Source organism: Notamacropus eugenii, chromosome 3 (assembly GCF_028372415.1).
Source record: "Notamacropus eugenii isolate mMacEug1 chromosome 3, mMacEug1.pri_v2, whole genome shotgun sequence".
In the NCBI taxonomy this organism is placed as follows: domain Eukaryota; kingdom Metazoa; phylum Chordata; class Mammalia; order Diprotodontia; family Macropodidae; genus Notamacropus; species Notamacropus eugenii.
The window spans coordinates 283,363,678-283,380,318 of record NC_092874.1 but is presented as its reverse complement, the minus strand read 5'-3'; the positions used below and the strand labels follow the sequence as shown (position 1 = coordinate 283,380,318).

General features: G+C 38.4%; 1 protein-coding gene across 3 annotated transcripts in view; it reads right to left on the bottom strand.

Moving 5' to 3' along the window:
* NR1H4 (nuclear receptor subfamily 1 group H member 4) overlaps positions 1–16,641 on the bottom strand; it is a 73,788-nt gene that overhangs the window by 38,323 nt on the left and 18,824 nt on the right. Inside the window, exon 1 of one of the 3 annotated variants that reach the window (XM_072655683.1) lies at positions 7,510–7,649. The exons of 1 other annotated variant lie outside the window; for it this stretch is intronic. In XM_072655683.1, coding sequence (XP_072511784.1) covers positions 7,510–7,615 — 106 coding nt within the window. In that variant the 5' untranslated portion in view covers positions 7,616–7,649. Of the gene's footprint in view, positions 1–7,509; positions 7,650–16,641 lie in introns of those variants that run through there. One more of the 3 variants, XM_072655684.1, reaches the window with a different exon arrangement.

The window sequence follows — 16,641 nt, the reverse complement described above, 5'->3', positions numbered from 1 at the left end:
GAGTTGTTTAAAAGTCAAATGAGAGAGAGTAGGTAAAATCTCTCGTAAATTTTAAAAGTCATTTATTTACTTGCTCATTTCACTATATTTTACCAGATCTGTGTTTCCATCAGGATAAAGTGTCCCTCATGAGTCACTTCCAAAAAGAATCTCAGAGGATATGTAGTCTACAGTTGCCTGGGAGGCTTAGAGACCAAGGTCTCCAGGTAAATTGGCCTCTTTGGGGTCTGCCTAACCAGGGCAGGCAGAGGAGCCAGGATTGTCAAAGTTTAGGCCCAACAAACACAGACCTTCCAAGCTAGAAAGGCTTCAAGGTCAGCCCTGGTAAGGACTCCTGAACGTTAGCTGGACGACCAGTGTCTCATTTCATCCCAATCCTAAGTATGGACTGGCCCAGAACGGAGTGGAAGGCACTAGTGGTTAAGGTGCTCAAGAAAGGCCTCATATAAGAGAAAACACTTCTTAAAGAGTCATTAAAATACAAAAATGCCCAATAAAACTAAGATAAACACAACCCTAATTTTGGAGGGACAGGAGGGTAAATTATGTCCATTATAGCACAGATAGGTTCTATATTACCATCATTCTTTGTTCAAGGATTTTCAATGGCTCCCCATGGCCTCTAGAAACATCCACAATCTCCTCAGCTTGGTATTCAAAGTCCTCTGGCCCATCTTTCTAGCTTTATTCCATGCTGTTCCCTTTCGTAAACTCTATGTTCCAGCCAAAGTAGACTGGGCATTGCCTCTCCTGCCTTTGTACTTAGTGCAAATTGTCCCCTTTCCTGGAATCACTTCTCTTTCACCTTTACTGCTCAAAATTCTTAACTTCCTGATCCAGTTCCAACTCAGGGGCTACTTCTTAAAGGAAGCCTTTTGTAATCTCTTTTGCTATTGAATTTCCCACCTTCTTTAAATCGTGGTGATGAAGCAGGCAGAGCACTGAACCTAGAGTCAGGAAAGCCTGAGTTCAAATCCCATTTCAGGCACCTCCTAGTTATGTGAACCAGAACAGTCACTTAACTGCTGTTTGCTTTAGTTTCCTTATCTGTAAAATGGGGAAAATAATATCACTTTCCTTCCAGGGTTGTGGTGAAGAGAAAAATAAGATAATATTTATAAAGTGCTTGGCAAATTGTAAAGTGCTATACAAATGCTAGCCATAATTTTTAATATTACAAGTAGGAATTTATGTGTTATTCTCCCCAGGAATAGGTAAAGTACTTGAAGCTGGGGACCATTTTTTCATTTTTATCTTTATATCCTATGCAACTTAGTGTCTCTCAGATTTCATAAATAGAAATTCACTGAAAAAAAAGGAAAGTAATTGAAGTCTCAAAAGGCACACTTTGGAATACAATAGTGCCTTGGACACCATCATGGGCCCCGTTTGTTTTCATTCTAATGTCTTTTAACCTGAACTTAGCAAACATCAAACAAAAAGAGGGGGGCTTAAACCCAGTAAAACAGAAGATTATACGTGAAACTGCAAATCTCTATTATGTTCAGATTTCTTTTCTTTAAAAGTAAATAATAAATTCAGCATTCACCTTTCAAAATGCATCATCCCGATGCAAGAATTGGTTTTACTTGACTAAACATACTTGGCACAAGGGTTTTGTTTTTCTTTCCTTTTTTTTTTCTAATGGGGGTATGATGGGAAGGAGCAATTAGAAGATGAAAGAAGGAAAATTAAAAGCTTTCAAACTGATTTTTCCCTAAATAAACTGATTTCTTTGCCATGGTTATCAAACAGTAAGCCTAGAAGAAGGTGAAGGTTACTATAATTTCAATGGAGCAGCTAGATGGCACAATGGATAGGGCACCGGCCCTGGAGTCAGGAGGACCTGAGATCAAATCTGGCCTCAGACACTTACTAGTTGTGTGATCCTGGGCAAGTCACTTCACCCTGTTTGCCTCAGTTTACTCATCTGTAAAATGAGCTGGAGAAGGAAATGGCAAATCACTCCATTATCTTTGCCAAGAAAACCCCAAATGGGGTCATGGAGAATTAGACACAACCAAAGTGATTGAACAACAACAACTATTTTTGTCTGGGGAATTAGGACAGAGCTACACACTCAGGTCTCTGGGGCATTTGGAAGACCTCAGCTAGACCAGAGGAAATGTATCTAGGCAGAAGAGCTTTACAAGCTTAAGAAACTCCTCAGGAACTGTTGATATTCTGGTCTCCTTATCCCAATTTTTTGTAACTGAGTGCACTTTAGCTTTGCAAGGAAGCATATCTTGGTGGTCTAGAATGTGCAATGCATGGGATAAGAAAAGGAAAGAGAAGCAAGAACTGGAAATGAATGCCAAGGAATGGGGGCAGCAAAAGTAGCAGATGAAGAAGGTGGGGAGCAGATATCTGAACTAAAGGAAACCAGCCAGCTCAGTGGACCCGAAGGTCAGGTCTTGCCTTGAGTTGGGCTCCATGGGTTCAGTGAAATCTGAGGTCTAGGACTGGCTCCCTTACCCCTTTCCAAGGGTGTTTTAATAAGAAATCTCTAGTTTCTGGTACATGAGAAGATTATTCCCATTTCACAGATAAGAAAACTGAAGTTCAACCCAAATGATTGGCTAATGACCAGCAAGGAAGTGTCAGGGGAGGGTCTCAGGCTTTTGTGAGCTCGACTCCAGTTCCAGCATTCTATGCAATACACTACAAGGATCTCAGCCTATCAAGTCCATGGAGAAAAGCTCTCTTATCCATCTTGCCAACTGGTGCTAACATAGTATGTCTTCCATGACCTCACAGTGGTCTTCTTGCCTTTACACAATTCCTGTCAACCCCTTACGATCCCTGGATATGGCATCAAGATACCATAGTAAGAGCACTGACTCCAGAAAATGAGGAACTAGATTCAAATTTTGTCTCTGACCCTTAGTACCTATGTGAGTTAGGGATAAGTCTTGGTCCTGTAACTGCATTGGTAAAGGGAAATTCTAAATGAATAAAATCCCTGTAGCAACACAAATTGGAACCTTCAGTGTAGAATCTTAGAGATCTGCCTAGGTCACTGAGAGGTGAAGAAATTTGTCAAGAGTCACACAGTCAATTCTTGCTAGAGACACAACTTGAACCCAGGTCTTCCTGGAGCCAACACTTCCTCTCTATTCACTACACAGTCCTCTACACAGGTAAGTAAATACAAAATACACAAAGTATGTCATATATATATATATATATACATATATATTTTATATGCAAATTACATATATACATATGCATTTATATCCTGCCTAATTTATACAAAGTGAATATACAAACAAAACAATTTCAGGAAGAGGAAGTACTAACAATTGATGAAGGAAGCAAAGTTATTATTGTAACAATAACAATAATAAAGCTAACATTATATAGCACTTTAAGGTTTGCAAAGCACTTTCTAAAAATTATCTCATTTGATCCTGAGAATAATCCTGTGGGGTAGACACTATCACCACTATTTTACAGATGAAAAAGTGGAGGTTAATAAAGGTTAAATGACTTGCCTGTAGTCACACAGCTATTAAATGTCAGGGGCAGGATTCAAACTCAGGTTCTCTTGATTCCATATCCAACCTTCTATACATTGTGCCATCTCGCTGTTTTCGATCGGTCTAAACTGCACTTTTATGGACAGTAACAGCCATCTGTCATGAGCTATAACACTGCTGTGTGTCTTCATTTTTATAGAAAATAAGTCTCTGCAAGGTGGCTCTGGGCATAGCACCATGGTGGAGGCACAGGATAGTAAGAGGAAGAAGAGGGAGGTGAACTCTAAGCAGAACCATCGTTGAATCCAAAAATGACCACATTTTGAGGGAATGAAAGAAACAGGAGGAAAGACAGAGATAAATAAAGAAAGAGAGAAAAAGAAAGAGGAGGAAAGAGAAAGATAGCGTGAGAGGATGAAAGAAAAAAGGAAAAAGAAAGAAAGAGAGAAGGAAGGAAGCAGGTAAGTAAGGAGAGAAAAGGGAGGGAAGGAAGAAAGAAAGAAAACAATGCCGCCTTACCTCATACAACTGTTCTAAGGATGAACAATAGTTAGGGATGTCAAAATATAAGATACAATGGGGACTTTATGCATCCTTTTCCCCCACGGAACAGGGTGCTAGACTCCCAATAGACCCTTGTCAGACACTTTTAACATAGTAATAATAGCCAAATAATTGATCACTACTAATGGATTATATTCATATTAATCTGTTTGGTTTTCTACTCCATGGATTAAAGTGGTGGTTTTGGGAAACGGTGGCAACCTGTCAATAGAAAACCTCTATAGGTGAATAGGAGAATTTGGTTCCCTCTCAGACAGCAGAAACCAATGAAGACTTTTCCTTGGGTAGTCCTATGGGATTTTGGAGCATGCTGGCTTGTAGGATTGAAATGAGACCATTGTCCAAGGCTATTCCTAGTTTCAGGATCTCCCCACAGTTTATTAGATGATTACTGGAGAAAGCAGAAATGAAGTTCCTATGGTATTTATGCGCTTCCCTCACTTAGCTCCAACGCTTTCCTTTGCAGACTTCTGTCATGTCCTTTACTCCCTCCTACTCCTTAGCCTAATAGTCTTCTTAGCTGTTCCCTAAGTTTGAGCCAAGCTTCAAATCCTACCACCACTTTCATACAAAAATCACACCAGATTCAAAGCTAGAAAGAATCTTAGAAATCTTTACACACACACACACACACACACACACACACAACCATAAGATCACAGATTGAGTGTTGGAAGGGGCCACAGAATCTCTGTAATCCACCTTCCTCATTTTACACTTGGAGAAACTGAGATCCATGGAGAAGGGACTTGCTTAAATTACAAAATAGATCCAAGATTCAACTCAAGGGCTTTGGACACATATCCTGTGCTCTTTCGGCTGTATCACCCCATCCCCCATGCCTGGAATGTACTCACTCCCTTTCTATCTCTGCTTTTCAAAATCTTTATCTTCTATCAAGGTTTGATTCCAATGCCACTTCCTCTGGGTACCCTTATTATCTGTCTCTCCTCCCTCTACCTCAACTGAAAGCCTTCTCTTCCTCCACAAATATTTCTAGAGCACATTGCCTGATTTGTCCTTTCTCTTCTCAGTGGTGCAGTGGATAGAGCACCAGTGCAGGAGTCAAGAAGACGAGTTCAAATCTCACCTCAGACACTTGACACTCACTAGCTGGGTGACCTTGGGCAAGTCACTTAACCCCAGTTGCCCCATCCTGGGTCATCTCCAGTCATCCTGATGAATATCTGGTCACTAGATTCAGATAGCTCTAGAGGAGAAGTGAGGCTGGTGACCTGCACAGCCCTCCCTCACTCAAAACAAAGTCAAGTGCAAAGTCATGTCATCATTTCTCTGATGGCATGGTCTTCTTTGGCAACGAAGGACGAACACACCCTATTTTGTTTATTCTTATCTGTGTGCATGTTGTGTCTTCAGTAGAATGTAAGCATCTTAGTAGAGGAGATCTTCCCTTTGTCTTTGTGTTACCAGCTCAACTCTCCATGATTCTCAGTTAGAGACCTTCTGCTGGTCTGCCTTGATAGAGAGAGCTTCTTCATTGGGTGATGGCTACACCAATGAAATCATTGCTCCTGATTTTTTTTTTTAATTTCCAGCTCTAAGCATAATGTATCCCACAAAGCATGTGCTTCATGAAAGATGTTAAAATGGATTGAATGCAAGTAAAATAGATGATACTTTTGTTTTAAAAAAGCAAACAAACCCAAGCTGACTACTCTACCTTATTTTCCCCATATGCAGAGTTAGGGGCTTTATTCCCTTGAATTTCCTTCCTTTCAAAATCTCAAATCACAATTTCATAATTAAAATGCAATTTTTATAATATTATTTACATTTTACATGTGCCTTTTGGTTTTACACAAAGCTCATCCTACTCACTTCAAACCTTCCCTTATAAGGATGAAAACCAGTTAATTCATCATGTCTGTAGATCAGGTAGCATTCTGCATCTATCATGTTCCTCTCCACAGAAAGGAGCGAAGTCTGTTTCATCATACAATTCAACTTTTTAATTGAAATAGCTAAAATATCACTTAACAATCAAGAAACCTCAAGTCCAATGTCTGAGATCTTTTCTTGATTAGACTCTTGGCCTTTCTATTTTTGTGAGATCTTCTGGTCTTGCTTGGCACCCGCCAGTTTCCAATTTTAAACAATTTAAATCATCATTGATATCAAGTTGAATAAAAGTGATGTGCCACAAAATCTTTGGTATAAACTTCCTCAGAATTTTCTTTGGCAAGGAAAATGATAATTTCTCATATTTCATATCCAAATGAAAGGCAATCTAGTTTTTATCCCATGACTACAGATGTAGTCTGTGTCCTTGCTTGGGGGGGGGGGGGGCTAACCCTAATATATTTAAGGTGCCACAGACCTGACTGGAATTGTAAGCTAGATGGTAAGTACCTGGAGGGGAGGAATTATTCACTTTTGCCCTTGTTTCCCCACTATCAAGTAGAATGACTGGCACAGTCTAATAAATGTTTAATTGACTGATAAAACTGGGCTAGGCACCCACACATGAATAACAGATAGTTATAGTCAATAGTGTTTACTTTTGAACTCAGCGGGGGCGTGGGGGTGGGTGCAGAATACATTATTCAGTGCCTTAGGCTTCAGGGGACAAAAATGTGCTGGAATGACCATCCTTTATTCCAGAGGATTCAAGATGAAACATGCTACCCACTTCCTGATAGAGAATGCAAACTGATGTTTTGGGGGGAACATGGTCCCCAAATACTGGAATTTGCTTCACATGATTATATGTATTTGTATCAAGGATTTCATTTTTCTTACTTTCTCAGTGTTAGAGGTGGGAGCAGGTGGGAAAGAGAGAATGCAAAGATAAAAATAAAATAAGATTCAATTTAAAATGTGTGTGTGTTGAGGTTAAATTCAGTTCAGCAAAATGTTGAGAAGTTCCTTGTCTGTCTAAAGTCCTAGGACATATTTGCTGGGAGAGTTTTCTCTTTCTTCTTTTGGTATTGTTCAGTGGGGTGAAGGAAGGGTGTAGAAAGGGGGAGAAAATGAATGCTTTTTCATTGAAAAAAATTCTTTAAGCAAGGGTTGTGGTCTGCCAGTCTCAAGTGTGTCCGGACTAAACTCCCTCCCATCCACAATTCATAAGATTCTGAAGTGGCAGTGACAAACCACTCCTGTATCTTTGCCAAGAAAATGCCAAATGGGGTCACGAACAGTCATACATGACAGACATGAGTAAACAACAACAACAAAAAAGACCCTAGAGATCATCTGGTCCAAAATTATCATCTTAATAGATGAGAGAATATTGAGAGTCAGGGAGATGAAGTACCCAGTCACACAGGTAATACTAAGCTGAAGAATTGTTAGTTTCTACAACCTGAAAAAAAATCATGGTCTTCCATCCACTTAAGGCAGATGACCAAACAATACCCACACATACACACACACACACACACACACACACACACACACACACACACACACACACACACACACACATATAGCAGTAGCACCCTACCTTTCACAGTCTTCAGACTGAGCATTTCCCCAATTCCAGAAGAACTTGGGCTGTCCCGGGAACTGTCTTGAACTAGGGTTTCCAGACCCTGAAACTGCATCACCATTCTTTAGCCTATCCACAGCAACTGAAAAACTGAAAACTGGGACTTCCTTTGAGACTAGGTAAGGAGTAACAGAGGCCAGAGGTTATGTGGTTTACTGATTAACTTCCTTACAGGGCAGAAAATTTGTAACTATTTGTGAGGCATGTTTCTGGTACCAAAATGCCCCATAAGCCAGAAACCTTTCTCTTGGGTAGCAAATATCTAGGAGTAGAACATTTTTAGAGATCACTTTTCCATTTGGTGATTCTGGTCACTTTGTCATAAAAGACACAAGATATATGGCCAGCTCCACCATGTGATCTATGTTTCTTTCTTCCTAGCAGATAAAATATATCAGATGATGTCATTTTATGATAGTCTTGGACTCATGTTAGAACGTGAGTTACTGATTGAATAGAAGTTGGCTTTTCATATTATTTTCCATTTTCATGTGTCAACTTAACACAAATACTCTTCTAGCTATACAGTAAGGTTACAAACGTTAGAGCAACACAGTGCCATAGATTTCAAATTGCAATTGACCTGAAGAAAAACAGAAAGATGTGTATACACATACAGAAAGGTATAAGTAGGTCTCAGCCTAGCTCCATTATGACCTAGTCACAAGGGTATGAGGGATATCAGTTAGAATGTATTGGATTAGAAAAGAAAATGGGCTGATCACAGGGTGATAACTGATAAACTGGTACCTGTGAAATATAATGAAAGGAAGATCTAGATGCATAGGTACTGCCCCCTGGGGGGGGGGTGTGCTGAAACAATGGAGGGTAGTACCCAGGTACAATTGGGGAGCATTGAATAAAAATAAGGGAGTGGTGGAAGATAAGAAGAGAGAAAATTTTTGAAAAAATATTCATACATGTTTCATCTATTACATAACAGAATTAAAGGCATAGGGAATACATTATTTTCCAGATAAACACACAAAATGCAAGTTATAACTGATCAGTAGTCAGGGCCACTGACATGTCTTAATAAGTAAGTTGTCAGGCAAGCGTGTCACCCATTGTCAGGAAGTCCAGCATGTGTCAGGCAGGAATGTGTGCGTGTAATGTTCTGTTTACAATACATACTATTGTTTACGTGATGCAATGTTGCATCATCAAAATTTCAATTCAGGAAAAAAACCACAAATTTACAATAAATTATGAAATTTAAGTTGTCGTTTTAAAAAATGTTTTATATTCTTTTGAGATGACACAAATTTAAAAAAAAATTAAAGGGTTAAATAAAACAGATTTCCAGGAGGGCACTGAGTAATTTTTTTAAAAGGGGGTGACAGGCCATATAAGTTTGGGAACCTCTGAAAAGGAAGGCTGCCTTGGCTTTTTGAGAAGACAGGCATTAGAATCACCCGGGATCGAGAGGCATGAGAGAATGACAAGCTACACTCTAAAGGCAGTATCAGCACTGATCTACTGAAGTATTATTTTATTTTACAATAATAACAATAAATAGGTATCATTTATATAGTATTTTAAAGTTTATGAAACACTTTACAAATATTATCTCATTTTATTCCCACAACAAGACTGAGAGGTATGTAACATTATCCCCATTTTACAGATTGTGACACCGAGGCTGACAGATGTTAAATGACTTGCTCGGGGTTATACAGCTGGTAAATGTCTAAGGCTTGATTTAACCTTAGGTCTTTCTGACTTCTGGCGCACAACTCTATCCCACTACGATGATGAGACCTTAAATGCCCAAAAAAGGGCTTTATATTTGATGATGGAGGAAGAATTCTTAACCTGGGGTCCACAAACAATTTTTTTTCCACACATAGTTTGGTAAATTTATTTCAATGTCTATTTAGTTCCTCTGTAATTGTAAATAATTTGTTTTGTATATTTAAATACATGATTCTGAGAAGGCATCCAGAGGCTTCACCGAACTAACAAGGGGGTATGTGGCATACCAAAAAAAGTGTTTAGGATTCCCTGGATTAGAGTATTTCACAAATCAAAATAATGTGAGGTTATATGGTACCTTCAGAAGCTTCTCTACTGAAAAGTAACTGGGATTGGTGCTTTTGGTTTTCTCATGAAATCATGAGGGATAATTCCTCTGGGGCAGGAAAAGAAGAGGATGATTAAATTTGGGCCATTCACTGTGCTATGCACCAGGGAGACAAAGAAAGGCAAAATATCCGAATTATCTCAGAGAGCTGCAACCATCTGATAGTCAAAGAATTTAACATTTCCATTTAATTTTTTAATTAGGTTTTTAAAAAAAATCTATCTGCTCTCCAGGAGCTGGGTGTGTGTGTTGTTTTTTGTTTATTTTTATGGAAGAAATGTTAGAACTTGAAGGAATCTTAGATCTCCATCCCATCTGCCTCTTTTATTTTACAAATGAGAAAAATAAGGTCCATAGACCAGAGGATCATTTACTCAGAGCTGGAAAGGACCAAAGAGGCCAAAAGAGAACCAAGGAGGTTCAGCCCCTTCATTTTACAGACCTAGGGATTTGGTCCAAGGTGACCATGGACGTGGAAGATAGGAGGGAATTAACAAATACTTGTTGGCTAACTGACAGGTCCTATGTAACATAGCAAGAGGCACACCCAGGTCCTCGGATTTCAAATGTCATTTGCTTTCCCCTACATCCTGCCACCTCTAAGCTGAAAAGGACTTGTGAAATATCTGACCCAACACCCTCAATGTACAAATAAGTCAACAGAAGCCCCAAAAGGGGGGAAATGACTTTTCCCAGGTCATACAGGCCATGCTAGAATTCTATTTCCTCATTTTCATATGTAATTAAAAAAACTTATATCTCCCAACATTAATGATAAGCTCTTGAGTAGTCCACTATAGTAGTGTGTGACTTACTTGGAAAAACCAATTATTTTAATGTGGTTTCATTTTGTGACCACAGTGGTCTTGCATGTGTACTTCTACTGACCCTAGGCTGACTCAAAACATATGACCTTGACAAGAAGAAATCGCAGTTTGAGTTTAGTTAGTTTAGTTAGTTTTTAGTTAGTTAGTTAGTCCAGGTTTAGTTAGTGCTCTGTCAGTTGGGTGCTATATTTTTTTACCATACACACATATTTCATGGCTCTATTAGAAATCACATGGTTTAAAATACTAGCAAACATGTATATAGCACTTTAAGGTTTAGAAAGTGCTTTATATGTTATCATTATTGCATATTATTCCAAAGAAATGTGGAAAAGAGCTCTTAAAGGTTAACACTACCATGACTAGTACATGTGGTTGCTGGTGTAAGTGAGGTAAGAATTTAAAGAATTATTTAAGCCTACAATGAAATAGGATCCATCATGCTAAAATTTAAAGGAAAACACAGTCTAAAATGATGACAAAAACTGATAAACTACTGATACAAAAAAATGAATTAATCCTAAAAAATCAAACAAAGACCTTCAGAGGAACCTGGCAAACGATGGTATTGTGACTGATCTGTCTAATAGTGTCTGTAGCATAGGCTTCTTAAAGTCGGAAGAAGAGAAGACTAATTTAAAAAACTGTTTATCATTGCTATTTAAAAATGCCTGTTATCAACAAGACAATAATACTAAGACTGGAGTGATGAAGACTGGGAAAAAGCAATTGCTACTGATAAAACTTATTTTTTTTATTGGTGACTCAATCAGGGTTAAGTGACTTGACCAGGTTCAGACAAGCTACAGTAAGTGTTAAATGTCGTGTCTGAGGCTGGATTTGAACTTAAATCCTCCTGATGCTAAGGCTGGTGCTCTATTCACCTTGCCATCTAGTTGCCCCTGAAACTTACTTTTTACTTCAAACCTCCACCAAAATCATTACCAGAAAAAGTCCAAATCCAAGATCTGGGCATCTGGAAATCTCTGTTCATCTTTTTTTAAAAAATAGCAAATCAGTTCAGAGCTCAAATTCAAGTGTCTAGCAACTTAAAGAAAAAAAAAGCCCTGTACAACTGGACAAGATCCTGAGAGGGAATTACTTGAAGTTGGAGTAGGGAGAAGAGCCTTTGCCATCCACGCCATCCTTGACAAAAGTACAACCTTGTGAACTTTGGGATTTCAGCAAACTAGCAGAGTACCTAGAAAAGCAGTAATTGCTAAAAATGTCTAAACTGAAATATGAGGATGAATTAAATCCATCAAAAAAGGAAGCTTCAGTACTCTACCAGGAGCCAAGGAGCCAGTAGTCTACACCATGTCTAAGAGATATCTCATGAGCACCCCCATGAAATGAAGTCCCTTAGCCACAGGGACTCTCTAAGCTTGAACCCTGGATTCTGTATATGCTTATGGGAAAGTTTCTTAGGGAAACACATGTCCCAAATGTTGCTATTATACCCATGTAGTGAATACCTATTTCTAAAAGATGAGTCTGGCTAGCTAACTGATATCAAATGATAATCACGGAAGGTGGCACACCAGTAGGGGCTCAAAAGCCCTCATACTAGAAAACGATTCTCAAACCCTCAAGGCTACACTTAGGACCCTGAGGAGATATATGGCTGGCAGATCTCTGAGAATGCAGCCTGTCAGGGTGAATGAGGTCTAGGTTAGAATTCAAAAGCATGTACTACACTCAGAAGTTTCTAGAATTACAGAAATCTCCAAATTTATATGGAATTCTACAATATAGCTTTCTACCTTTCCATATGTCACAAAATTTATGAGAGATGAGGATAAGCAAGTTTCAGTGTCCTGGGAACTCATGTGATTTAAATCCTACCAAAAACTTATAGGCTATAATCAATGTTAGACTTGGTAAAATATAATGATCAAAGATATCCTTAATATCCAATGTGATTTTTTTTAAAAGGTGGTCTCCTGATGATGAATTAGGTAATGTAAAAAATTTTGTTACCCTAATGCCAATTCACTTAAAACAAGTGCTTTATCAAAAGGATATATTGCATATTAAAAGCTTTAATGTAAAAGAATCATTAGATTTATAGCATAAAATAATAAATTTAATTATTTTACTATGGCCCAAGAAATTTGCACAAAAATCTACTGTGATGGTGTGGAGATGAGTTTCAGATTCCCTTCTCTTCCAAGACCCTTTACCTTCTTTCATCCATTTCTTCACAGATCTATGATTTTGGTAGGGTAGGTGATACTTTTAAAAATTCATATTACCACCACCGTCTTTGACGGGTACATGAGTAGCTTTGGACAAGGCCCTTCAACTCTTTTGGCTTCAGTTCCTCCTCTGAAAAATGAGTAGTAGATGGTCTTGGAGGTCTCTTCCCGCACTTAAACCTGTGATTCCTGATACATAGGTCTTCCTAAATTTCTAGGCTGAAAAATCCTAATGCCAGGATATCCTTCATTGGGACTACCCTTGGAACCTTTTCTGCCTCCTAGGGCCAGTCAGAGTATGCGTTGACTCTGGAATACACAGTGAGGACCCAGGAGCATCTCTAAATGACAATGATTTCCAAGTGGCACTTCATGATAAATAGATGAATATATGGACAAACAAAAAAAGTCAATGAATAATTAAAATCCATATAACAATGACTTTTTTTATACACACATTACTTTCTAAACTCTGAAACAACAGCCTGACCTTCCACATGAAGTATATTCCCTCAAAAGTTAGGCAAAACTATCTAACAAGTCTCTTTCCATAGTTGTAGTCACTCACCATGAAAAAAAGAGGACATGTGTTTTGAGTTTGAGAGTATTTTTTAGCTTTCTTCTCTTTACCTACCTCCTAGTATGTCTTATTCCCCAAAAAGAATATAAAGTGCTTGAGAGCAGGGACTGTTTTTCTCTTCTATCCTCATATCTGGTATGTAGTAGATACTTAAAATGTTCTTTGGATGATGGATGGCATGGTAGTACTACACCCTGTGGTATTTAAATGGAACTTGACTACCTGAAAGTACTTTTTAAAAATGTTTACCATTTCTTTTACATAGCTCTCATTTCCTAATGCAATATTCCTCCACCCTCATAGAGCCTTCATGTGTAAGAAAGATGTACAGTTAAGTAAAAGAAACCACTATATGGACATGCTGTTTTTTCTGTTAGAATATAAGCTCCTTAAGGGCAGACTATTTCACTATCTGGCACACTGCCAAGTACATAGTAGGCATTAATAAATACATTTATTAATGATTATTCCATGCCAATTGAAAATAGATGCTCATTGGCTGAGGAATAGCTAAATAAATTATAGCACGTAAATATTTGTCTTTTCTGATTATTCAAAAGAATACTACCATGCCATAGAAAGTAAGGAGCAGGATGAATATAGAGAAGCATGAGAAAGTTTCTATGAACTGATGCAATCAAAGGAGCAGTATGTGGAAAACAACATGAATGATGGTTGCAACAATGTATATGGGAAGAATTCCAGCTCTGAACCTACTACTAGTGTTGAAATTTCTGAAGGAAAGCAAATCTTCCACCCTTTTACTGCCACTAAAAACCTTGAAGCTCTCTTTGCTTGAGGAAACAAAAATAAAATACTTTAGCTATCTTCAAAGGAAATTCCCATTTGGGTTAAGTGAAGCCTAATAGGACCTTTTCATGTATTTCCAACATCTTATCATCATCTTTCCTCTGTTCTCTCCAGAATTCTGCCACCAAAACAGACCTGGGTTCATCCAGAGTGGGAAGGAACTTCAGAAGCCATTCCGTTTAATCTCATTTTACAAAGGAGGAAGCTGAGTCCTTAGAAAAACTAAGCTATTTGCCCAAGGTCTTGAACTGAACAGAAATCTTAATTTTTTTTTCAGGGCTTTATGAAACTCTTATAATGCTCCATATCAAATATTAGAAACTGTTTTGTGGTCTGGATCTGTGAATTTAGAGATGTAGAGAACTTTAGTGAAGAAACTCCCTCCACCCAAGCAGACTGGCCACTCAGGGGTAACTTAATCTTAGATATCCAGAGGCACTGAGTGCTTAGGTGACCTGCCCACGGTAACACAATTAGTTTGTGTAAGTGGCTGGACATGAATTCTGGTTATCTTAGCCCTAGGGAGACCCTGTGATCACTCTAGAAACGACTGGCCCCAAAATAAAGCCAAGGCCCAGTTAATTATATTCACATCTGGCTGACTCTGAAATATCTGATGAGTTACTTATCTTGAACCTGATATGAGGCAAGGATCAGACACCAAAAAGTACCTCATACTCTAATAAAGATAAAACTTTCTTGAAGAGGAATTGACTAGCTCATCTGAAGTAGACCCAGAAAAGGGTGCAAAAAAGTCAGTGGTTCTGCAGGGTCCTGCACAGGATTGAGAGAAGGGGATGGGGTCAAATGTGGTCAAGCCTCCTTCATCATGCTACATGAAGGAAAGAGACCCTTATTCTAACATAAGCACTCAGCTCTAGAAAGGCCTTCTGCTTACTGAAATAGTAATAAGAGGTACTAAGGAAGATTTGTTTGAGATTTTGCAGTGAATTTTCAATGTGAATCCGCAAAACACTGTAGAAAGAAGACTTGTAAGTCTTAGTTCAAAGGCAGAGACTCTTAGCTTGAGGTCCACGGATAGATTTCAGGTGATCCCTGAATCTGTATGGGAAAAAAACTTCAATTTTTATATTCACTAAAGTCTAATTGAAATCCAGTATTTCCCAAAATTATCCAATTATTAAAATTTTTGGTGTATTATTTAATAACTATGAATAATATTCAGAGTATATGCTTACATTATTATATTATTTAATAATTATATTTAAAATATTACTTTGAGAAAGTATCCAGAGGCTTCAGCAGAGCACCAAAAGAGCCTATGATTCATAAAAAAGGTTAAGAGTTCTTATTCTAAAAAAGATGCTATGTGCTATATTGGAGTGAACACTGGACTTGGAGTCAAGTAGGTAGATCAGGGTTCAAATCCCACCAGGAATATTAACTCTATGATCTCAGGAAAGACACTTAAAATTCCTGGACCTCAGTTTCCCCATTGGTAAAAGCACAGAGCTAGACAAGAAGGAGAAGACCTTCCAGATCTAAATCTATAATATGAAGTCATTTGACTTCTATGTGCACCTCTCTAGGAATTAGCTTCTGAAGGACAGGAGGATTATAATCTGCTTTAGTGAAGAAAGTTCGCCTTCCCAGAGTCCCCTAAACTGCCAAGGTCACAGATCCTTTACATGTTTGTGTAAGTCAGGGGTGCATAGCCATGTTTCTGTGTCATGGCAGTTTGGTGAAGCCTGTGGACTCCTCAGGATCATGTTTTTAAATGAATAAAATAAAATGCATCTATTGAAAGGATGTTGTATTTAGAGTCAGAAAACTGAAGCTCAGCTCTGAGACCTGTCATTTAATTACTTCTGTGACCTTAGATAACATCATCACCTCTTTGGTCTTCAGTTTCCTTATCTATTAAATGAGGTGGTTGGACCCCATGGTCCAACCCAATGGTGATTTCTAAGGTTTCTTCCAGCTCTAAGTTTATGATCCATTGATTCCATGAGCACTCAAGGTAAGCTCAAGCTAATGAGAAAAATGGCATCCTTTGGTAGGTTCGTAAAACTTCAATTGCCACCTCCCTCGTTTCCCTCCTGTTTTTTCATACTCTTGTAGTAGTTTTAACAAATGGTTACTTTTCAAATCTGAGGGGAAAAAACCCTTTAAAGTAGTATGAAATGTAAGCATGATCAAGAAACTCTGATGGAACTGTTCCTTTAGAATAGCTCACATGAAAATGATCACAGAGAATGGGGACCTTAGACAAATGTCCCCACAATATGGAATGAGAAAAAAGAGACTGGAATAACCTTGCCCAGGTCCCTTAGCTCAGTCTCTTCAACTCTTGGCAAACCATCAGGAGCCATTCCAGATGCGGATCTCACTGCTCCTCGGTTACCTTCTTGGGTAACTCGAGCTGAGACAAAGAATGGGAATGGAAGATCAGGAAGATGGGGACTCGTGATAAGTGTTTTTTCTTCTGGGTCATACCATGGGTCAAGAAACAATATTTGGAGGACTAATATGACTATAATGTCAGCCACATCTTTTATCAGCTTGAGCTCAATTAAAGGCAAGAATGCAGAATGCATGAAATTGTACATTTTCATTTAATGCATAGGA